This window comes from Boleophthalmus pectinirostris, unplaced genomic scaffold (genome assembly GCF_026225935.1).
Source record: "Boleophthalmus pectinirostris isolate CB_2022bp ecotype Guang Dong unplaced genomic scaffold, ASM2622593v1 HiC_scaffold_3, whole genome shotgun sequence".
In the NCBI taxonomy this organism is placed as follows: Eukaryota; Metazoa; Chordata; class Actinopteri; order Gobiiformes; family Gobiidae; genus Boleophthalmus; species Boleophthalmus pectinirostris.
The window spans coordinates 35505955-35531250 of record NW_026571299.1 but is presented as its reverse complement, the minus strand read 5'-3'; the positions used below and the strand labels follow the sequence as shown (position 1 = coordinate 35531250).

General features: G+C 38.8%; 1 protein-coding gene across 1 annotated transcript in view; it reads right to left on the bottom strand.

Annotated features, from left to right (window-relative positions):
* The window catches only part of LOC110154620 (membrane-associated guanylate kinase, WW and PDZ domain-containing protein 3-like), a 164266-nt gene that overhangs the window by 10415 nt on the left and 128555 nt on the right, over window positions 1–25296 (bottom strand). The window contains exons 4-10 of the mRNA XM_055160349.1: window positions 17457–17663; window positions 13411–13579; window positions 12299–12378; window positions 11609–11666; window positions 9746–9846; window positions 3802–3993; window positions 1369–2007 (exon numbers count right to left, since the gene is read on the bottom strand). Of these exons, the coding sequence (XP_055016324.1) occupies window positions 1369–2007; window positions 3802–3993; window positions 9746–9846; window positions 11609–11666; window positions 12299–12378; window positions 13411–13579; window positions 17457–17663 (1446 nt within the window). The remainder of the gene's footprint in view (window positions 1–1368; window positions 2008–3801; window positions 3994–9745; window positions 9847–11608; window positions 11667–12298; window positions 12379–13410; window positions 13580–17456; window positions 17664–25296) is intronic.

Below are 25296 nucleotides of genomic sequence, written 5' to 3'. Positions count from 1 at the left end.
AGCACTAAAACAAACACAAACATGTGCTAGGATACAGTTGATGGGAAGGTCTAAGATATGGCTTGAAGGAGGAGCCCAGAAGGGTTAGCCACTCTAGCCATTTAGCTGCAGCTGTTATAGTCCATAGATATAGAGGCATACACAGATCCCCTGTGATCTGCTGATGATCAAAGCTTAACCAGAGTTCATCGACTTGTGCTGCCGGTCCCTGGGGGTGCAGGAGATGCATGTGGGAGACGTTTAAAGGGTGCTTACCCACCTTCCTCTCTGTAGGAGTCAGACACAGGCTCACACTTATGTAATTTCTCCTTTAAGACTTGTTACAGACTGCAGTATTCCTCAAACAGGAGCTGTCATAGAGCAGGCTGAGGGGAGTGGAAGTGCACAGGGGAAAATGTGAACAATGCATTCATATTCCTGATGTGCATGTCCCAAAGCTGCTTATGTTCTTTTAAGATGCTATAAAAAGGCCAAGTATATAGGAGTGCAGGTGAATCAACTCAGTATTTACTGCAGTGACAAACCACAAACCAGGGGCCTGAATAACAAGAGTGCTTGTGGTCAGTCAAAGTCCCCCATCATACCTCCTGTCAGGATCAGCACGCTGACCCCACCTCCCGCGAGCACCGCTGAAGTTGCAGTGACAACAAATTACACACACACAAAAGACATTCAAACACAACATTAAATAGATGAAAAAGAAACACAGCAAGGCCTGTCACAGTGTTTATACTCATGCTGAGAACTCTTTCTTATAGTCACAGTGGTCATGACGCAAGTAGGAGATGACGCACTAACAAAATGCACATTTATCATACTCAAATTATTTGCATCTCTCTTGGCTACTGTGCAGTCGCACCCCTGATGAGGTTTTGTTTCATTTTAGAAGATTAGGTAGCTAAATTAGAATAAAGTAAAATTACCTGCACACATTAAGGTTTTAAAATAACATAGCAGTTAAGTCATGAAATTACAATGGAGACTTCTCCCATCTAGTGCCCCACATAACTGTCTCAGCCAATCATTGTTCAGTTTACAACTGCACTGCATCTGTGTTCAATCTATTAAATTCCCAGGCTATGAAGAAAGTATTTTAAAATATTATATTCTATTCGACAGAGTAATTTAAGGAGTTTAAGATGTAACATTTTACCCTAGTCTTTTCTCAATATTTTTCTTCTATTACTCCTACCTTCAGATTGGAAGAGCTAATGATAAACATTTCTTGAAGTACAATGCACCTATATTTACTCCTCTAATTGATTAAAATAATATGTGACAGGCCCATATGTACAGAAACAGACACACATAGACATAAGGACAGACATATTGACAGGAGATACAGACAGGTTGTTCACAGTTCCTCACCTCCTCGCAGCACTAGCACATTGACCTCACTGCCCACCGGTAGATCTTTGAGAATGTCTACCACTTGTGCGTGGCTCAGAGTCTGTACGTTTTGCCTGTTGATCTCCTTAATCACATCTCCTTTCTGCAGTCCGCGGCACCACTGCGCGTCCAGAATCATCTTCACCTTCTGACCCAGCGGGCAGTCTGCTATGGCAAACCCAAACCCACCGGGTCCCTTGACCAACGGGACACTGACCAGCTCTGGCTGAAGCATTGTCCCAGCATTGTCCCCCTGTCTCCCGTTGGACATGGCGGCTACCACGGGGCGACCGCTGGCATCCGTGGTGACGTAGTGGAGCTCTTGAGAGGAACCATGCAGAACATCCCCCTTGACCAGCAGAGGTTGTCCATTTATGAGGGGCACGGCAGTGACCACTTCTCCCCCGTGGAGGGCAGGCTGCGGCTGGGACGAGGGAGGGGGAGGAGGAGGGGGGAGAGGGTCATCACTGGTTAGGTCCACATCAGGAGGCAGAGGGTATCCGCGGCAGAGAACCATGTCCACGTACTGGTTTATGGGGATAGACTGAAACATCTGGACAACGTCTGGGTGGGTTTTCCCTAGAACACAGAGTCCATTGATCTCCACAATCACATCACCTGAAATGAAACAGAGGAAGAAACATAAGTTAAGAGTAAGAATTAGGTAGGAAAATCAGTTTGTCAAACACCTTTGACAACTACAAGCTGGAAAATTTTAGATAAAAATTGTATGCATAAAAATGAGAAGTCTCGATTTCTGATTGATAGATGTATTCTCTAACTCTAACTGGTGACATCCACAATGCTATGCACACTGTATTGGATAATACAGAAAAAAGATATAAGGGCAACAATATTTGTATTCTTTATAACTTTAATATTGTATATCTTGATTGTGGATGGAACCTCCATCGAAAGTCTGCGTTTCACCGCAATTTGATCTAAAAGTGGTTTAATGTGTGGGTTATAAATCTAGGTCCTTTTGGTTTTCAGTAGTCCCAATCATTCCCCTACAGACCTGTGGTCCAGCACTTTCTATAATAGAGGCTGCTGTCATCTGCTTCGCTGCATTTCTATCTTTTTGGTATTGTCGACTATAGACAGAGAACAGCCCAGAAGCACTGCAGTTCTGTGGATGCTCTGTCAAATGATTCAGTCAATAATGTCTCTTGTCATACTTTCTTAACTCATTCTTCTCCCTTTAGCCTTTCCCTTCTGGGGAGCACAGCTGATTATTAACCCCTCAAGAGTCAAGATGTGCACAAACATTCAGCAAAAGTCTATATTTTTTATGCAACATCTAGTTTATGGACTTGGGACTGGCACACAAATGACAAAAAATGCATCACTATATTTTCCACTTAATTGTAATGACATCATAACAAATAACCAGAAATACTCTGTATGTATTTTGATCAATTTGGTAGTGTGTTAAACAAATATTTATCTTTCCATCTGTCTGTTTTATTATATCATATATTATCACATTTTGCTTTTTCTGCCCGTTTCATTTTTCCGTCTTGGCAGTTACTGGGCTTTTCTCCTCTCCCTTTAATCCCCATGCTTCCATTCAATCCTGTTATGGTGTCTTCATCACTCTTACTATTGTGGTCCAAACCTCAGAAGCTATAGCTACATAAGAGAGAGCAGTGTGGATTTCTGTCATGTTCCTCTATTATAGTCATCTTATACAAAGCGGTGGCAGCTGCTGGTTTAGGGAGACAGCCTGGAGGCATGATCAGACACCAAACAACTACACTATGAGGTATATGACTTCAAACCAATCCAAATGAGACACAAAGCTTTACACTCTGCCTGGGACAGAGCAGCAGAGCAATGACTATTGTTCTTAACCCATCCCATCTAATAGTGTTCATGTATTCAAATGCTATATGTAAGAAAAATGTCTACTAAACACTAAACCTACCAGAGATCAATATGTATTTGGATGTTGTCTTTGCATAGAGATATATGGGATTATTTAAGATTCTGAAGAATCTTATACAGTATATAAGAAAATAATATGCATATTTTGGGAACATGTTGTATTATGTTACTAACATACCAACCCTACAACAAGCGGTCAGTGTAAAAGAAATTAAGAGTAAAATGACTTGCATATTTCATTTATGAGGATGGGCTTAATCTTTGTTTTCCCTCTGTATCATTATATGATTTTATCTGTCATTTGGTTGTTCTCTCACAAGGAAAATTAATAAATAAAGCAAATGTGTTGTTTGGCTAAACACATTTAATCAGGAATTCAGATTCGATGCCATGGCTGTGGTAGTGCTCATTTTCAGCATGGAGGAGAGAGCGATGCCAGAAACTTCTCACAAACAACCCATTTAACAATCTCAGTCTCAGACTTAACGATTTTATAACATTTTAGTTACATGTTAATTTCCTTACCAGAAGTCATCTTGCCGTCAAGTGCAGCTGGTCCATCACTGAGTACATTCTTGACCTGCAGAAACTCGTCAGTGCGGTCTCCTCCGATGATGGTGAAGCCAAAACCTTGAGAGCTCTTCTTCAGAGCTGTGTGGTACATCTCTCCTTTCAGCTCACTGGGGTCTGCCGTGAAGCCCACTGACCCCCCTTTACCTGGACATAATCAGCATCCATTAGTACAGAGCCAGAAAGAATAATGTCATATCAGAGAACAGACAGTTAGAACCGGCTCTGTGCCATTTGCTGTCAAATGTGCCATCACTGATTAATACATACTGTTCAAAATTCAGCAATTTCATGCTGAAAGTCAATTATACACATAATATGCTGGGGATCAACATAATTAAACAATTTAATTATAAATTAATACAGAAGAGAGGATGAAACACATTTACACACAGAAAGTGAAAAACGAAAATACATGAAAATATAGCGAGCGCAGACATTACAAACGATGGATTTTTATGAACAGAAGAGATACTTTTGCATGAAGCTCAATACACCTAGTAATTAAATCTGATGCTTCTACATTCATTAATTCATACCATGCTCTTTATTTCTACTGGGAGAACACTTGTTTATAAAAGTTCCGTTTCAGAGTCATCATTTCATCCGGTGCTTGTATTAGAATGATGGGAGGAAACCAGTGAGAACCCTTTAAAAACACATTGGTGCAATCCTTTCAAAAAGTATCATGAAACATAACAATGATAACAAGCCAACTCCACCCTTTTATTCATTCTAAATAATTGTAGTAATGTCTTTTTTCTTCCTGTGTGTCGGAGTGGTGATGTAATGCCTCTATGCTAACACAATGTCCTCTGTGCTGACTTTTTATAAGTTGAGGAGGGAGTGGCGTGAGGTCAGTGGCAACCTCAATATGGAGCAGCAGTGGCATTACAGCAGATAACTGGTGCTCTGGGTCACATAGCATTAAACTTAGCTGCCGCGCTATCAGCCAGTCCTGTGGTATCAGCACTTTGGATCATGGACACATCATTTTTCCTGCTGCATTATCGTCTAGAGCCTGGACTGCAATAGCTTAGGCTTAAAAAAGAGGAACCTGACAGTAATAAATGGAGCACATTCAGTCTATAAGCCATTATTCAAGAAATGTGATGTGGCTGTCTGCCCTCTTGCAAAACGTGTATATGATGATGTATTTTAAGACATATTTCAAAGTCATTTGTTCTATACTTCAGTGGTACACAATCTCCCTGTAATTCTCAATACACTTGTCATTTTCCACACATATTACATACTAGCTTGTAAATGACTGTCACCTTATTGCTGCGTCTGGGAGGTTCCATATACATTGAACTTATTGCTACAATGGCTATATTGCATTCAAAAGCAAATGCCGCTTTTACAGTGATCACTTTGATATATGTAGCCAATTAACATAAAATATTTACACTGAAAAAGAAACAGAATATATACATTTGGTCAGTATTTCTTTTTTCTTTTTGAGTGTACTATACATCAACAGAAGCACATCTTTATAATCTAGTCTGTCAGGGGAAAAGTCCAGGCTCTTTCAAACTTCTCGCTAAAACAAAACATAGCTAATACAATACTCTTAAAACAAAACTTTTAGCTAAAACAACAAAATAAGTTAATATGATTTGTGATGTAACCAAAATTAGTCAAAACAAGAAGATCGTGTCAAAGGTCATGAGATGCGTGCAGAGCCTCCAGTGAATGCTTTTCTTTGATGTTACGCATGAAATGTGTTGGAGAGATTGGAAAACACATCAGATAGTGATACGTACTGCAAATCAAAAGCCTTGCTTAGTCCTCTGGGTTTTCTACTTTCTCTTTGATGCCCCCATTTCATCACAAAAACAACTTTCAGTTTGGCCAAGGACAAATGGACTGATATTTATCTAGTTACTCATTTAGGCACTTAGTTATTATTTGTTGTTCAATCTTAAAATTTAATTTGTTAAAGGTGATTTAAAGCAACAATTCTACCGGAGGGTCCACCATTCACTTTTCTCCATCAAGATAATCACAGTTTGGTAAATGCTTTTTATATAGTGCTTTTCTACCTTTAAGGCACTCAAAGCGCTTTACAACAAGGAAACATTCACCCATTGACAGAGGGGGTGCAGACACAGGGGGTGAGGTGGGTTAAGTGTCTTGCCTAAGGACACAACAACAGCATTTTGTTTATGTCGATAGCGGGATTCAAGCCGCCAACCTTCGGATCAATGGACAAATGCTGTACCAACTAAGCTACTGCCGCCCCTTTTTACTTGGAATGTTCAACAGTATGGCATTAAGCTTATCTGTCTCCATGGAGCTACGCATGTGATGGCACCAGGATAAGTTACAGGTCACATTTGTTGATTAGCAAGCTTACTCACAGTAAGATTGCATGTTTTCCAATCTGAATAAAGACATCTATAATTACATACAAACAGAAGATAGCTTAATACAATACTGTGGAACATGCTGGCAAAGAAATAAAATCTCGATCGAGACAAGCAGGTGATAGATGGAAGTTAATTGCACAGATTTTATGAATATGGCGAGAGTTTTGTCAAATGCTATCATGAGAAATTATACGGCAGTTTTTGTCAACTAAAAGAATGTGTGATGTATTATTTTCTTTTTACCAGATTTCTTTTTTTTTTTGCAGTCCAGATGTCCACCCAGGCATTACCATAATCACATTCATATTGCACGACAACGGAAAATGCAGCGTTCCCTGTGCTGACTAAAGTCGACTTCAATAGCCAGCGAGCGAGTGAAGCGCCAGGCAGACAGAGGTAATGGAGGCAGAGTGGCGGATACAGAACAGAGAGGAGGAAGTGATTGTAGTGAGCGGGCCTGGGCATGTGTGGCTGTGTGGGACACTCCAAAGAGCATGTGTGCCAGTGTTTGTGGGCTGGAGACAGTTTAGACCGGAGACAGCCAAGACCACCAACCACCGCAGCAGTCACACATGCTGTTTGAATCCTCCTAGTCACTCTACATACTTATGCAACCCCAGTGTATTACAGAGCTGGGCCCGATTCTTCACAATAGAATAATGATAACTGTAAATGTAATGCAAAATTACAACAGTTTGTAACAATGGTGCATCCTTTCATCTAATATAGAGCAATATTGTGCTCAGCGGGACACACACTACCATGATAAAATTGGCCCATGAATTTTAAACATTTTTGATGATTTAATGTCATACCATCACAAAATTGGCCCATGCATTTTAAGCATTTTTCATCAATTTAATGTCATACCATTTGAGCTAAAATATCTACTGAGGTACTGAATTGTTTTTACAAAGGACATACATGTAGAACAGATTCTCCAATCACAACCAATTACACTATCTAACTGTACACCTGAATACTGATGTCCATTCTACCATTAAGCCTTGGGTTAGTGGGTGATCATCTCTACCAGAATTTGTGCCTGAATGTGATCTATTAAACAAGGCAGAAATATTTACTACATTATTAATTAGAATGTTTCCATTGAAAATATACAGTATGTGTGGCTGTAACTCATGTTATGTCATTGAGTTAAAGGTGCACTGTGCAACTTTTCTGGTGAAGGTACCTGCTTGTCTCCATGAAAATGCTTTTGCTTTGTCTAATATGTTTCACAGTACAGATTAAGGGCCTGTTTACATGAGAACGCTTGTGGGTAAAACAACAATTTATCGGAATTTTATCGGAAGTGCGTTTCGTTTACACGGTGGGGCTTAAAAATGCAAAAACCTGAACCCACCTTCCTGAGTGGAAAAGTTGAATATGCTTGGCCTTAGCATTTCCATCTTCACTGTCCAAGATGCAAAACTCTAGTCAGAATTCAACACACTTTTGCGTCACCGTATGCATGCAAATTTCCTCCCAAAAATACTCATCAAAGTGCAGAATAAAAAGTGAAGACGGGACACCACTTTTGTGCCTTCTGTTCAGACCATCATTGTATAAATGTAGTTTAAATTTATCTATCATGCTGGAGACAATCACTACGCTACTTTACAATTCAGATCTGCTGAGTTGCCTCGATTCACAGAGAAAATTATTGTATTTTTGAGCAATAGAAAAACCTAATGAATAAATGCTAGATGGATATGTTTAATGTCATACCATGGAACTTTCCAGGCAAAGCAATGAAATCTCCATGGAGACAAGTAGGTAGCCAGGCTGGCGCCACCTAGTGCCTCTGCTCAATTTCATTTCTCTCCAGCAATTAGGTCAGAAATCAAATTACACAAGACGGTTTGCAAAAACCCCAGGAGTGCAGGATTCAGGCACCAGCCAATCAGCGAAGAGCCATATATTCAGTGTTGTCAATGATTCCCAAGATCGAGCAATTAAAGCCGGAATAAAGAGAATGTTTGGTGAATTTCATGAGGGGAAAGACGTTATTGCCCTTCTTCCTACGGGATTTGGGAAAAGCTTAATATACCAGTTAGCCCCATTAGTGGTGCATTACATACGTCATGACCAAATAGCAGAGATTGGTTAAATGATAAAAAGTACCCGCCTACCGTGGAGCGAACTAATTCTAACACTGCAAGGTCAAACGGTTTCTACAAAGTGAATCCGGCTGATGAATCAGGCTAATAAGGTGGACTTTCCACCTGAAAAGTTGCGCACTGCACCTTTAACTCATCAAATCTTCATTGTGTCTCTAATAGAGGCTTTTTTACACAAAGAAAACAGTTATAGCCAGAGGTGCAACTGCAAACTTGTGATGCTTGATTTGTCCATAGCAGCCCCAGACAGTGCGGTAGGTTGTGTAATCTGTAATCAGGGTTGTCCCACCTGAGCACAGAGATGTCTGATTATGCTCTGGCCCTCTGACGGCCTGTTCTACCAGCTGTTTCCAACCGCACCACTAAAAGTCAGACACCTCCCCTGCATTCAAGATCACTGCCCCATCACTTCAAAACTGAAACCAAGCCAAGCAGCACTTTTCAGAATCTAATTTGATGAAGTCATACACCCAGTTTTCTCTGTTGATTATATAGTTTGTTCATTAGGAAAATCCAACTGAAAAACCCACAAACATTCAGCTTGAACATTTCCATTAGTGACTATCCCCTTTCACATTGACAAAAATTATTACATCTATCAAATATGAATCGCAATGGTTGTCATTGAATGCTCATTTGTAGTTAAGAAAGATAGCTTTATTCATACCAGGTCTACAGAGAGCCTGCTCAAATTCTTTATCTTAGTTTTAGAGGTGAAAATGATTTCGACAACTATAACATCTGGTTGAAATAAAATAGTCAGCGAATTGAATGGAAAGAATCATTTTACTTTCAATTCTCAAATGTTTCTGAATCTTTGTCTCTCTGGGAACAGTGCAATTTACAGAGGCATTTCAATGCATTTTGCAGTTCCATATACTCCCAATACAAAGATAGTGTGATGAACAGGTGTTGTTTGCAGAAAAACAGGTCTGTCTTATCTGATTCAACTGTAGGGTGAACCAGTACAATGGATCTCCTTATTGTTTATTATAATTCCTGATTAATATCTCTCGATGAGGTGGAATTTTATTGTGATTCTTATATGTTGTTTTGAATGGTTGAAAGGCAGGAACGAGCAGATCCAGCCAGAACATGTATTTTCATGTCACCAAAGCCCATGGGAGGTGCGCGTGATAAGACACAATATGTTATGATATTTTTAAAGATGGCAGACTTAAAAATAACCTTGCAGAGTTGCATTTTCCATACATACAGCAGACTGACACTGTGTCCTTTATTTCAACTTTAGTGCATGGCCTATCTCTGCCCCTACTCATGGATTTCAGCTTCCTGTTATGTGCAACATTTTTGAGGACTTTTACCGTTTCACTATGGGAACTATGTTTTTTTCATCATTCTGAAACCTAAGGATATTGCAAGTAGGAGCAGGGAGCATGTTGTTACCTTGGGATGACGCGGCCTTGGCTTTTTTGAGAGTCTCCTGGTTGAGCTTCTTTTTTGCCTCCAGGACTGGGTTCTCAAACTGGGTCTTCTGGTTAATGTGACTGCAACATAAACAAGATTTGTATTCAAGAAACTACAAAGATTGCAAATCCCACAGCACACATACTTTACATGAAAACATGCAACTCACGTTTACACACTGCAGCAGTTTGAATGCATTAATTATTCATGCTTCTTCCTGTAAGCTAAGCATGATTGGCCTAAGATGGCATAGAGGCATCATTAATTCAACACAATATAACTTGCTTGTAGCCTCAAGTGTAGGTTTTAGAGTTAGTCATTTTAGCAAATAAATGTAAATAATTTTTTCATTAAGTTTAGAATTAGTGTTAAAGGATTTTGTTTTTGTTTTCTAAATCAAATCAAATCAAATCCATTTTGGTTACACCAGGATTAATGTCCACAATGTCCAGACAAGACTTAAACCAGAACTAAACTGATTAATAGATTAGACCCTACAACTATTCAAGAAGACATGTGCACTATGATGTGGTTGTCAAAAAGGAGTTAATATGACTAACTGAGATTCAGGAGCAGGACCACACCTTAATTTGCTACTGATTCTCTTCAGCAAACCACAGCTCACCTCAAGCACACCTCTAATTACCCAGAAGCCCTATTTATACAGGCCTATCCCAACAATACTGCATGTCTCCACTCTCCCTCCCTCCTACCCTCTGTCTCTTGTTCATCTTTCAGCTTGAAAGACCACCTATCTACAGACAGGGGGTCCAGAATGGGCTGGGCTGAGCCCTCATCCTGAGTCTCTACTCAACCACAACATCTATCCATATAATCAATACATATCTTCATCATATACCATTGTTAAGGCATGTCCTTGCTAGTGAACTGAGTACTTACCAGACACAAAGACCTTTCTACATATTATTTCAAGAGTCCAATCCTATAACGGCACTATAAGGCTCAGAGAGAAGACTAAACTCCCCTTGCTATGTGGCAGCTCTATCCGTTTATAATTGCAGGAAATGAACCCCTTAATGCCAGTAGCATCCTCTTCTCCACAACAAGGTAAACAGCCTGTTGTCCCTCTGGCACACAAACTAAAGCCATTGTTCACAGTAAGCTCATTTTGCACTGAGGCACTGGCAGCCACTCCATCTAAGGTGGCTGCTGACCCTCCGATAGTTCAGAAAAGGCAACTTTTTCTCTCTTGTGTCCTTCTGGTCTTGTGTCCTTCTCTTTGCAGCTTAGCAAAGATACCCAAGTATATTCTTCTTTCTTCCCATCACAACATACTGCTACCCCACTTCGTGGCCCCCTCTTATTGCTAACATCATGCATTCTGGATGAAAATCTCCCCATATCTCTACCACTGTTATAATTACTATGTTTCACTGATTTCCTGCCAGGATGTTGAGCATGAAAGCACATTTAATCCAAACAGGTAGTATATGTGCAGATGCAGATGTGTACAGTTTGTAGAGGTCATTCAGTCAGCTCTTCATATACAGGTCAAGACACATTACCCATCGAGTTTCATTTTGCCACCCGCTGATCAACAATGGCAAAATCCTAATCGAAATCTCAGGTAAATGCTTCCTCCCCACATCTTACATAATTCAAAGCTTCTTCAACAGACTGAGAATGAGCGTTACGCTGGATCCATTTGTTTATTTTTAGATAGTATTGATTAATGCTGCTCTGCCCCTAATGTTCACTAAGCACTCTAATATGCAGCCATACCCTGTTCAAACTCTGCCTAAAAGCACTTGAGTGTCATGTGTATGATAATATGTGCACTGTTTGTAATCACGTGCAAATGAATGAATCAATACAACTTACTCAACATAATATGTGCCATACTGTGGGTCATCAATTTCCTCCCATCCATAAGGTAACTCTGAGAAAGGAAAGATCAGGTTAAGAGAAAGAAGAGGAGTTTAAAGACAGCAACATACAATTGAAAAAAAGGTTAGTTTTTGATCTGAACCATTCTATTTCCTAGAACATTTTTAAAGCAAACTTTCAGATATGCAGTTTGAACAAGCAGGCTCACTGAGTTGGAGGCATGAGTTCCTGAACATATGAGGCAGTGGAAGAAGGAAACAGACAAGAGCTCTTCACGCACGAGAGAGCTTTGGAGTTGCTTTTCAGAAGGAACATACCAACTAACTTTGTGACTGCCTGTAAAACCCATTAAACAAGCTGGAAGCAGCTGTAGCTACTCTCTAGATGTGCCTGCACTTAAGCCACATTAGCATCCTGGGGATAAAAGGCATGTCTGGAAGTCTTCATACAAGACTGGGGGCTGCAGAGGACTGAAAAATAAGACCACGTGACTGGGAAGCACAAGGTTGGTCTAAGGTCGCCCTGAAACCATGTTCTAATTCATTCTGGTTAGTGATATGTGAAACGTGTAAAGTGATGGATTATGTAATGTGCCACACACAGAGGTATGCCCTTGTGTAAATGCCTGCAGTGGCACAGTGCTAATGGCATCAGTGTATGCTTGAATAGAGCATCAGAGCCTACCTCCGTCCTCACACTTCTCAGGCGGCTTTGCCTTTTTGGCCAGGCGAGGGTCCAGCCATGTGGTGGTCTTCGTATTGTGACTGTGAAACACACAGAACACACCGTAAACAAGCAGCACACAGAGCTGTGCCAGACAAACCACTGCTTATTTCAAATAGGCCTTATGCCAGAATAGGCTTTGTTTTCATCAAACAGAATCCAATTCAGGAGTTCAAATTTGGATGTCACATTCCCCAGTTTATGGTTAGGTGGCCTTTTGCAAAGGAGAAAACCCTCTGAATGTGAAACATGACAAACTCATTTAGCCTCAAATGAGTTAATAACTGGAGTGTGTAATCAGCAGTAAAATCACAATGGCCCTGTGCTATCTTCAGAGACAAGTGGCTCAGAGCCAAATATGAATAAAACAGTGTATAGCCATGCATGCATGAACATAAGTATAACCGTATACTATATACAGTAGACATAACGCTTTTGTGTTTGCACAGTTACAGATCAAAAGTACTGATCCATCCAGCGAAAACACACACAGCATTTTAGAAATGCAAATATCTCGACTTGTAATATGGCATTAAAGATGTTTTTCAGTAGCCGCTTGTTGTGACATGGTGAAAAGGTTAATTGTGGATTTCATCTAATTGATTTCTGCCAACAACAGGGTTCTGCTTTGTGCCCATTTTTTATGTACTTGTATGTGTCATGTTCATCAAAAACAAGTCATGCCACTATGTCAAAGCTAATTACTGGCGTATCTGACAGTAAGACGAGTATTGTGTGTACCTGCCTGTCGATGTGTTGTAGAATATTCACTGCAGAAATATATTACACTTGCATCAGCAACTGTTGGTTAAGGTTTTTGAAAAGGGTATGACAATTATAATAATGGCATTTACCATGCTTGAGTCCCAACTTGTGCAATTGTATTATATAGATTAATATAGGTTTTAAATTTGCCATTTCTAAAAAGAATCTTTAGCGGCTGCACTGTTAGCTGTCAGTCTTGTCATTTAAAATAACATAAGATGATGTTTCCAGTTCATTGACTGGAGTCAGTAGTATTCCAGGTGACAAAGTGCTTTGGACCTTATCTTAACACTGACACTGACACTTACTCTATGAAGTAGACCATGCCCGTCTCGGTGTAAGCCATCTCCCAGTTGTAAGGTAGAGGCTCCAGGCTGTCATCACGGGGCAGAGAGCTCCATGTCCTGAAGTCCATGTTCCCACTTGACTGGTTGTAACTGGGCACAGTTTTCCTCCAGTCTGCAGCATCTTTGAGCTCTGAAGACAGACAAAACACAAAGAGAGTTAGCTTTCAATGATGATGCATGCAGAAATTCTAAAAACATTTCATTCAATATAGAAAAGAGTCAACATTTTCTGAAACAAATTACATTCTTTACTTTAAAGGTGCACTGTATAACTTATGGTGGAGGGTCTGCCACTTGGTGGTCTCCACTGAGAAATTGATACTTTGAATAGAATGTTCCACAGTGTGGTATTAAACTGATCTCCATGGAGACAACCAAGTGACACCACGAGATCAAGTTATACTGTAGGTCAGACCTGTAAAGATGTGAGCCTGCTGACAGTAAGAATGCATGTTTGTCAAGGTATTTTTGAACAACAGAAACATCTACAAGATTAATATGTATAAAAAGAAAATGTGGAACTTGCCAGGTAAAAATAAAGCATCTCTGTGGGAACAAGCAAGTGGTGAACCTCCATCAGAAAAGTTACTTACTTACTTACTGCACCATTAAATGTTTGCTAATGTAGGCGCCACAAAATTTGAATATAATACCATTACCACCACTTAACAACTACCACTAATACTAATTCTAATGTTAAATCTGACTCAAACCAACAGCTCTCTGACAGCAAAAGGTAATACAGGTAATGTTATTCACCAAAACAAGAAACTCCAACCATTTAGAGGCTTTGAAAAGCAACTTATTCCTCTAAATATACTCCATGCAAGTGTGTTTGAATACATTTGGCTAAAAACATGTATTTATATGGGAGCCCGTTATGGGGATCTTTGAAATGCTAGTTTGCTGTGGGGAGTTCAGGCTGTATTTTTTATGTGGTAAATTTGCATGGCCACTAAAAGTTAACACTCCACCATACACATACGAGTAGGTTCTTTGTGGCTCAGAGCATTAGAGAAGGATTCCCATTACAGCAGCCCTGAGTCCTGAGGCATTTACTCTGTAATAATACTGCACTATGAAGCCACTGCCACTGTTCATATACAGCATGTTACAGTGAAGACAGGTCTGCCTAATGAGCTCCACAATGAGCACGAAACACAAACAATGGCTTCCATAATTCACTTAGCACTTCATGGCTTTGCATCAGAAGATCCTAATAAAAGCATAAACCATGTCCCCTTTCATCTGTTGGATTTATAATGGAGGAAACCTTAAACCTTCATAGAAAAATGCCAAGAGACAGAACACATGGAAGAACAAGCAGTGGTTCTGTTTTCAACATTTTAACAAAACAGACAGATGTTTAATTCAGAATGCTGCATAAGTTTGTTTTTTTTTTATAAGAAGAAGAAAGGTCTAAGGCAGGGGATGCTCTGGCACAGTTATGCATTTCTTGTTTTACTGTGAATATTAAAGGTGTACTATGTAACTTTTTGGTTGAGGCCAGTCACCTTCTTGTTTCTATGGATATGTCAGTGCTCTGCTTGATCTGTTTCACTGTTTGATGAACATTTTTATAAGCCCTACAAGACAACTGCTTTAGAAATTTTGGCCTATACAAAAATGTATGGAATTGAAACTCACAAGATGTTTTGTGAATAATTTACCTATTTCTTTAAAGGGTCCATATTATGTTATCTTCTGATATATGTTATAATGTTTTCCTCATCATAAACATAGCCATAATTCTGTTTTGTTTCATTCACACATATTTAACATACAGTTTTTCTCTCAAACAGAAAACACTCTGTTCCATCTAGTGATGTCATGTGTGGTAATACAGGAAGTGCTCCACTGTGTTTTTAAAACTCCAAACATCTTCACTGGAAACATTTGAGTAATTTCAGCTCTGAAATTGCCAATCTCTACTAAACAAAAGATAAGATGTAGCTGTTGCATCCAAGGTGGAACAGAGCATCTGGAGCTTTGGAGATGCAGACAGACAGAATAATAAAGGGTTTCACAAACATGTGAATGAAACAAAACTTGAAGTATGTTTTTTGATGATCAACAAGAGTTAAAGTTCACAGTAGTCAATTTTGCATAACATAGAAACTTTAAATTCTATATTATATTACTGGGACCTGTTGTTGTGCATTATATATTCCATCTTGGGACTGATTATAAGTGTAGAGCCAATCATCAAACACATTCATGACTCCCTCTATTTATAAAATATAATCCGTGTTTACTCTTTCACAAAATATGCAATATGCTTGAATTAAAAAGAACAGTGCCGCAAAAGACTCTCAAGTAAAAAAGCCTGTTGCATGTAAACACATTAGCAGCGGCCATGAGGGAGAGACTGAAGTGTGGCGGAGGTCAAAGGGCAAGTTCACCGCGGGGTGAAGTCACACTTGATGAAACGGGCCGGTCGGACACTGCCAGGACAGCGGGGGCAGAGGCGACCATAGGCACAGTGTATTCAACAACAGAAAATACTCAGAGCTCACATTTTCCATTAACTTCTGTTTTCACTGGACCATAGCATTGGCCATCTATGGGAGTCTGGCCTCTGCCACAGCTGCTGCCTACAGTCCACCAATCATTTGTGTCCATAAAAAGAGATCCTCGATGTCTAGCCAGTGTTTAGCGTCTGATTTCAATATGACAAAGCAGTTGGGTAAACAGACGGAGGATTTTTGTGAGGCTTCTGTACAGCTGAGCAAGCAGTGTTGAGCCATGACTGTCAAAAGCAATGTTTTATCCTAAAAAAAAAGACCATATTCAGCCTGGCCTAGTTCTATGTGCTGCTTTTCCATTGAAGTGAGGTATAATGCAAGCTCAAATTTGAGGTGGGCTTTAAAAACAGGCTTGTTTTAGAGGCAGACAGAATGTATACTGACAATAACATATTGTGTGACAAGAACATTTTCAGAGTAGTACATTCTAATTATGTGAAATGAGATAACCTGTACATGCAATTAATACAGATAAGAGAGCATAATGAAACTAAATTGTGCTATTAAATTTGTATCTGTATTGTATTGTGCTTTTTTCTGTTGCTTAAATATAGTACATCAATTAAAGGGTCCATATTACACTTATTATCTATTTTAATGTTGTTTCCTCATCAAAAACAGACCTTAAGTTGTGTTAGTTTTTTTTTTTTAATTCACACATGTTTAACACATACACTTTCACTAGAATCATTTCGATAATTTCAACTCTTGAAATGCCAACCTTTACTGAACAAAACGTAAAAGAGAGCTCTTAACTTGAAAACCACCACTTCATGATATCAAAAGATGGAACAGAGCTTTTTTTGAGCTTCAAAGATGTAGATAGATTAATAACAAAGGATTACTCAACGTGTGAATGAAACAAAACTCAACTCTAGGCATGTTTTTGAGGAGGTAAAACACATTAGAGTAAGGTTTAAAATTCACAAGCTTCAGTTTTGTACAATAAAAGGACCTTTAAAGTGATAGACAATGTAGCTGAAGAAATGTTTAGTTTTAGTAAATAGATAAATACATACATTAATGAAGAAAGAAACTGAAAAACGAGGGTGTGATGTTAAAGCAAGGATATCCTCAAGTAACAAGCTACCATCTATAAGTTTATTTGTTTTTTGTTTTTGTTTTTTTTACCAGTAGATGGCAGATGTGAATCCTGTTCTTCCCTCCCTTGACTAACCCGGCCTTGGTTCAAGCTGGCACACTGTCAGACTGCACTAACGTAGATAACATGAGAATGCAACAGATTCTAATAAAGATCAAATCTACAAATTAGTTAGGTATAATTTAGGATATCTCTAACTAAATGATAAAAACATTCTAACATATATTTAGATTTTAGATGATTAAATCTTTTGCAAAAGTATTTTATAACTTGTAACATTTGCTTTGAAATGAAAACATGATAGTGAAGACAAACTAAAACGTATCACTTGCATATGAGCATAACGCCCTAGCTGACAGTGTGCAGTGGCATTTACTGACCGGGCAGACCATTGAGTAGTGGGGGGCGGTCCTCGTCGTCCTCCTCCTCTGGGACGGCGCTGTCTTTACGGTCCATCTTGCTGACCGATGTGGTGCGCTTTCTGGGGACATCACTGACAAAATCCTCATCGAACAGAACCTGGTCCACGAGGTCAGGCTGCACCAGGTTGGGTTCAGCTGGAGGCTTCGGGGTCCCATAGTAGTTACCTGACAGATGGGGATACAATTGTTAAAGGTTACTTATTGTAATGTGTTATACAAAAATAGAATGAGTGATTTTGAGCATGATAGAGCTTAACATTGTAACCTCAGAATTGTATCTGTTATCCTGGTATTAAGACATGGACTACTTCTATGAGGTATTTTATGTTTGGAAAATGTTATATTCTCCAAAAAACAACATATCAACATGTTTTATAACTTTTACGTTCCTTTTTGACACTCTAAGGCTCCCTTTCGTTTGCTTCCTGCACTAAGTCACACCCTCTTTGCTATCATAACACAATCAGCATGCATCCATCCCACAAATGAAGCTACTGCACATCACATCAGGTTTGTCAAGTTGTTGTGTACAGTTTTGTATCACACTTTTGTATATTTATGGAGAATTGTCACGTGGGAGCATGGGTGACGCAGGCTTGTAGGCTGAGCACTGCACTGAATCTTACAGCAAACCATAAGGAGGGTTCAAACAGGGCTGGGAGAGATAGCTAAAATACTTAAACATGCATGACATCTAAAACCTCTTCAGGCAGGCTTTCGATGAGGGAACGTTATAACATGGTAGAAAGCAAAAAATATATATATTTTGCATAATTAATAACCCCTCTATGTATGGGACTTTCAGATGCTGAATTGTTGTATTTCAGATATCATAACATTCTACTGACCAATAATATTTAATAGAAACGTAAAACAGTTAAAATGTCTATTGTTAAAATGCAGATCTCTATGGACATTTGGCAATCTGGCCAGTAATTTAATTTTTCTGATTACTTTCCTTCTCTATGCTGTTGATAGATTTGTAAACAGAATTCCATACAGACATATTTGTTTAGAAAAGATTGGATTCATAATGTACAAAAGGCTCCTACAGCTTGTGTTATTATGATCTGTGAATCGTAGAAACAGAGTGGATAACTAAAGCAACTGTGTATCCTGTAGCTCTGTATTCTCAAAACCTGTAAAACAAAATATGCTTGAGGTATAATGTAACATAGGTGCAAAACCAATTTAGAATCATTTGATTGTTTTTTTTCTCCAATCCAAGGTTACTGTAAATATGCAGTTTGGGTTTTCTAGGTGCTTTACTAATTTACAATACTTGCAGAACGCACAGTGTTGTACCATGTTTGTATCTTAATATATACTATATATATCCTAATATGCTAGTAAAAGAAATAACCAATGTTTTAATTTTGACATGGTTTTAATAGTTTATATTAGGGGTGAGCAAAAATATCGACAATTTGATGATACACTAACACACTACTATTTTATTGCTTATTCAGTGGAAATAAAAAAGAAGTTTATGCAATACACTTGACATATTCACTGTTTTGATGATTAAAATAGTATTTTGAGCCATGTACTGTGTATCATATTGAATCATGAGGGACCCTATGATTCCCAGCCCTAGTTTATATCTTTATTTTGACTGAATATTCTTATTCTTCTGCTGTTCCGGTTCTCTGGGTTGCAAAACTGTAATTTTCTCATTGTTGGACAAATAAAGGTTATCTTAACCATGATTGGTTCTAAATTGTCCAAATGAATATGGGCGAATAGTTTCAGTGTGACTAATTGAGTTCACCAAACCTTTTCACAGACCACAAATTAAAAGTTAATTTCCTAAATGTCACACCTAAGCCCCTGACTATTTACAAGTTCCTGCAGTCTCCTTCCTCTCCGATTCTCTTATCTCCTCTTCATTCTCCCTTGATAACCTCATTGCTGTCGTGAGTTGCAACATTAAGATCGCTTTACTTGATATTTGCCACCACCATCTAATTACACTGATCATTGAATACTACAATTATGCATATCACAGTTTACAATTTACCAGTGAAGAGAAACTTGCTGATATGTGGTGTTTAATATTCACAAGTGCTTTATAGGGAGGGGTAGACTGAGACGTTGCTAAATGATTTTTGTTAAGGTGCAATCCATCTACGTATTACCCAGTGTGGAGCTCCATTTAGAATCACCTAATTATTCAACTTCCATTAGGATAATAAATATTGTGCATGCTCATTTATTTCCTATCATTTATTATAATTTGGCTGCATAAAGGCGTGAAGTCAGATGTGTTTACGTAATATATTAAATGCGTTTTCTTGGCAATTCATTTGTTAATTTAAATATTTACATGCTTGTTATAGAAAATAGTTGTTTAGTGCTGATTAAAGACAGACTATAATTGGAGAAGAATGGAGAGAGATACCTTGGAGAGACTGGGGCTTTAGAAATACAATTAGCCTCGGTAAACTCTATCTTCATTTCATTTGGACCCAAGCTGCTTATGGGAGCGCAGTATTATGAATCTTTGATCTACTTAACTACGAACATGCTCACATCACAAATAGGGAAGTGTAAGAGCAGCACTTATCTTTTTATAGCACACTGCATAGAAGAAAAGCTGACAATGCCACCAGAAAAAAAATACAGGACAGAAAAATCACTACTATAAAACTAGAGGGCAAAAATCAACAAAGCGCTGGATTAAAGGCTAAGTACTTGTATTTACACAATCATTTTATGTGTACATTTTAAGACCAGTGTACTTCTGGCAAGATATGCTGCAGTGGCCACAATATGAAGATTTTCCGTGCTTGGCCAACAAAGTCCAGCTTTAAACCCCATGGAAAATCTGGGGATGAATGGATCTATAGGGATTCTGTTTGGGCTCAGATCGTGTGCCATGTATCCACAAGAATAGCAAAGAGATCTTTTTGGCATTATGCACCACATCAACAAAAGTAATTGATTCATCCACACAAATAATTAGCACATCATTTAAACAGCCAACTTTAATTGAATGTGGAAGTGCATTTTGTATCAAATGATATGAGTTGATAACAATTAGCTAAATTGCCCATTGACCTCCAAGGGTAAATATCCTTTTGTAAATTATGTTTTTAACAATCACTTTGCAACTAAATATTCGACTCTATTAATGAACATTGCGGATTACAATCACTGCAATATACCCACATACTTAACAAAACAAATTAGGGACTCTAAATACATTTTTAGCCTCTTGGGTATGTCAATTTGGACCACATCAGTGCAGTGTAGATTATGGGCTGTGCCAGATGCAGCCGTAGGGTTAGGGAGGAGAGGGAGGCTGGGATTGAGTGTGTATTTCCTCTCTTCTCTCTCTTCTTTCCTCTCTCCTCCCCTCTCTTCTCTCTCCTCTCTTCTGCTGCCTCTCCTCTCTCATCTCTCCTCTCTCCTTTCTCCTCTCTCCCCTCTCCTCTCTATGTTTACCAAATGACACTCTGCTGCATTTGTCAAAGATGGCTTCATTAGCAGGGGTGGCATCACCAGACCGCCACAAGATTGGATACGCCGGCTAATCCGTCCGCCTGTCTGCTGCCATACCCTGACATTCATCAAGCAGTCGCTACCTTTGTGATTAATTACTCACAAACATGTCTCTTGGCCCCTGAAAAATGTGCCACAAATGAAGAGCTACACAAGAGCACAGTAAAGATTTGTAGCAGCATTATAAATCGAAGGAAGACACGAGAGCGGATGAGCTAGAGGCCTGTCCGACTTGTGATCCTAATGTCAGGAGGTTGATGAGCCAGGAAGTCTCTCCCTTTCAAACGGCGCACAAGCAATTTCATGCCAGTGGGATCTGCCGCGGGGAATGAAGAAAGCTCCTGTTGTCAAGGGCACTGTGCATAATGGACACAAGGTCAAGAACAGACTTTCATCTCGCCGGCGAAGATCATGAATAGACTCAACCATCAAGTGCTCTGTGTCTTATTACAGGAGAATGAGCTGTGCACTCCATTCTACTGCCATTCTCTCAGCTGACACAAACACCATTCAGGAGGACATTGTCTTATGTTTGTTCCTATAGTTAGCTAATGTGTGGAAAGAACTACTGATACTGGCATTGCTGAAAAAGATTTAAGAGAGGAACTGGTGTATTTAGTGAATTTAAAGGTCCAGTATGTAACTTTTCTGAGGGTGTGGAGGCTTACCATCACCTATTTGTATTTAAGGAAAGCACACACACAAAAGACACCATTTCATAATATCATATGAATTGACAATAGGTTTAAAAAATGGTAAACTAGTGCATTTATTAAAGCAATGCCATATAACTTCATCTGCATGATTCCATAAAAATAAAAAGTTAAAATCATACATCGGAACATTCTCCATGTTCTATGCCATATAGTGGAACATTTAATCCAAAATTTCCATGTTGACAAGCATGTTTGAGTCAGGTTTGTAGAGATACAAGCCCACTCATGTTTTTTAGTGAAATAAAAACATCCATGATGAAAATATATGCCTTTATTTTAGTCCACTTTTTGTCCAAAAATTTAAGTAGTGGACTTTAAAGACTGGTGCATTATCGTGACTGACATCTTCAGTCTCTCATCCAATGAATAACATTTGCACTAGTTGTACTTTCCCAATGCAAATGCCCGTACAAACACAAGTTTGCATATGAAAAATACAAGGCATCATGAGTATAGCTATAGAGGCAGAGAGAGACTGAGTCACTTTGCCACCGTTCACCCCAATATGAAACACAAGCTTCCAAACATCAGCTCTGAGTAACTCTTGATCCATCATAGACCCGTGCATTATAGAGTACCCGGTGAGCTCCATTTTGTTTTGTTGGCAGTGGTCCCTACAGCCTTGCACTTCACTGCGCCAGTCCACACACTGAATGTCTACTGCTCTTTTTGGTTTTCAGATACTGACCCAAACTGAACCCAAACAAAGGGTCCAGGGAGCAGAATATGGGACACTTGGGTGTTTTGGCACAGATGGTCGATGCAAGAGCCATGGTACTCCAAAGAAACAGGAGGGAAACATCAACATAATAGATCTATGAACAGCTGAGTGGAGTCCTTCATGCTTTGTTGACAGAGTTATTGCAAATCAAAATCTAAATGGATGCATGTGTTATCCCACTGTAGATATTAATAAGCATTGGTGGTGTGGAAAAATGGCGCCTGCGTGCAAGTTACCATGCCTTCAAGGGGAAACGTGTCTAATAAAACACAGCGGTTTTTGGCAATGGAATTGAATTTGTTGTTGCCATTTTAATTAGTCATATATCAATTCACTGTATATAATATTAGATTTCTGCATAAGATGAATGATGAATAATATATACTTTTGTAGGACAAAAAAAATACATATCACACCTTTTAACTTGAATAAATACTGTGTGTGAAAAGGAATCATTTATTGATTGTTTGCCTTCACACAAATGATTGGAAAAAGTAATAATGGCTTCAACAAATAAACTTTCTGTTCTTTTCTATTCTTCTATTCTTTCAATAGGTAAAACCTTTGCAGCCCTGACTGATAAAAGGTTGGGTAACAGCCATTAAAAGAGAAGCCTGCAAAAGAGCACTTTGAAGGTAAAATGACACATATAATGCATTAACCTGGGCAAGAGGTAAAAAGGGGTTAGACACAAACCATTAGGATAATGAACATTCAGGCAAGCCATTTGGGAAAATTAGCAAGACCCTTATTATTACCTAGCAATCCTATTAGCACCATACTTTGATCACAGCTTACTAATTGTACACTCATAAATAGGATCATTAGCTTTTCATAGCAAAAAATGTGACCTCTGAGTCAGTGTCCGTGACCGGAGCAGCCCTGACCTTGTTTATCGCCCTCTGTCTAAAGAAGAAGGAATAGGCTGCACAGTGAGTAAACTGTGTAAATCTGGCACTCTGATCCGATTAGATTTGGACTTTGACTGCCACTGAGAGATCAGCAGTGTGTGCTGAGGTAGAGCTAATGCCAAAGAATAGAAGGTGGAAGGTGGGAGAATGGGAGGGAAAAAGCAGTGGTGTGGGTACTGTGTAGTAGTACATGTAGTACTGCATATTATTTATTATATTGTAGTGCTATATATTATTTTGTAGTGTCTGTCAGAAAATGCAGTCAATTTACAGTTTGGTTTATTACTCTTCATTGTTTAAAAAATACACTTAAACTCTATTAACTGCTTTGTTATTTGGGATAAACCGTGTAAAAGAATGCTACATATTTATACTATTTACATATTCAGTGAGAGTTGGGCAGGTCCCACTGCCAAGCAGGTCCAGATTTTAAGGCTTTAAAGAAAGAAGCAGTGATGCCGTGGGAGCACTGGGGACATATCCATATTTGACTCTCTCCCCAGGATCGGAGAGTGAAAGTGTCCAAGTTTTTGAGTAGCTAATCCACACATCTGTGCCCGAGCCAAATGGTGCTGCACAGGGGGCTTCAGCTGGGATCTAAGCAGCTCTATACCTCTCTGCTTATCTCCTCTCCTCTTTTCACTTTCCCCATTCTACCTATACAGTCCACCCTGCATTAAAGGCAGAATCCCAGCTGACGTCAGCTCGCAGATGAAGGGCAATAGTGGACAACTTGGCAGCTTGTCGAAACCAGATCCTGGGCTCTTACCTTTACATATACTGTACAATGAAGACAGAGATGTGAGAAGTAGAAGGTTTTCAGAAGTGTGGTCTACACCTATACTGTCACAAGCACCTCACAAGTGCAAAGTAACACTTTGATAAAAGCGTGATGTTCTAATAAGTTATACTTCACTTTGGAGACAAGAATAACATCACAATGACTTTGAGTATCTATAGGTATCTAGATTGTCATTTGCAGATGTCATTTCCATGTCTAAAAATCAGAGTTAACTGATTTTACACTAATTTGCCATGTTAATCCTTTGTAGTATATAAAGTATAAGATGACTTTACTTTTACTGGTTAACTGAAACTTCACCCATGGTCCTATGCATTACGGAGTTTGTAAGGGAGGGATTTGTAGTGAACGAGCAGGCCATAGTAATCCATAATTGTGATTATGTTAAAAAGGCCATTTAAATCTAGATATAGAGGTTAGATTGAAAGCTCATTCTGTATTCCGAGACAGAGTTTTATACGATTGTTGCAGACTCATTTCAAAAGGTCACCAATGAAAACAAAGATCCTCTGGTGTTATTGCATCCTAGATTTGCAAAGAAGAATAATGTGTGCATTGAATTATTATCACAAACATTTCTTTTTTTTCAATACTTTTTGTACAGACTTTCTTATATCTTTAAATGCATCACCAATATTTTTGTTCAAATCCTTTTCAGCTTTTTGTCAAACTGAACTCCCATAAGGCATATTAAACAGAGATGACATTTGCTCACTAGCATACTGAGTCTTCCAATGATACTGATGGAGCCCTTGAGCATCTTTGATGTAATTTGTTAAAAACAACCCTCTTTACTGTCTGAATTACAACATATGTATTTTTACTGGCCTTGTTTGCTGATTGCCTTATGAAAATGATACTGTCTCAAATCCAGAAAAAGTGACAGTAACTATGAATAATTTATCGGTTCATTGTATTTATGGTAATGCTTTATTTGTTTGTATTATTTTGTTACCTTTTATTGTGTTAACGCATAAATTAATATTATCAACCTATCACTGTCAGTTCTTTTTTTCAAGATAATGTATTCAATATTGTGTTAATATTACGCTGGATTTTGTACCAGACATTCATATTCAAAATATTGAATATGCCCACAGTGCTGAAGTCACTAGACACTACACACTGCATTAAACATTTCCCA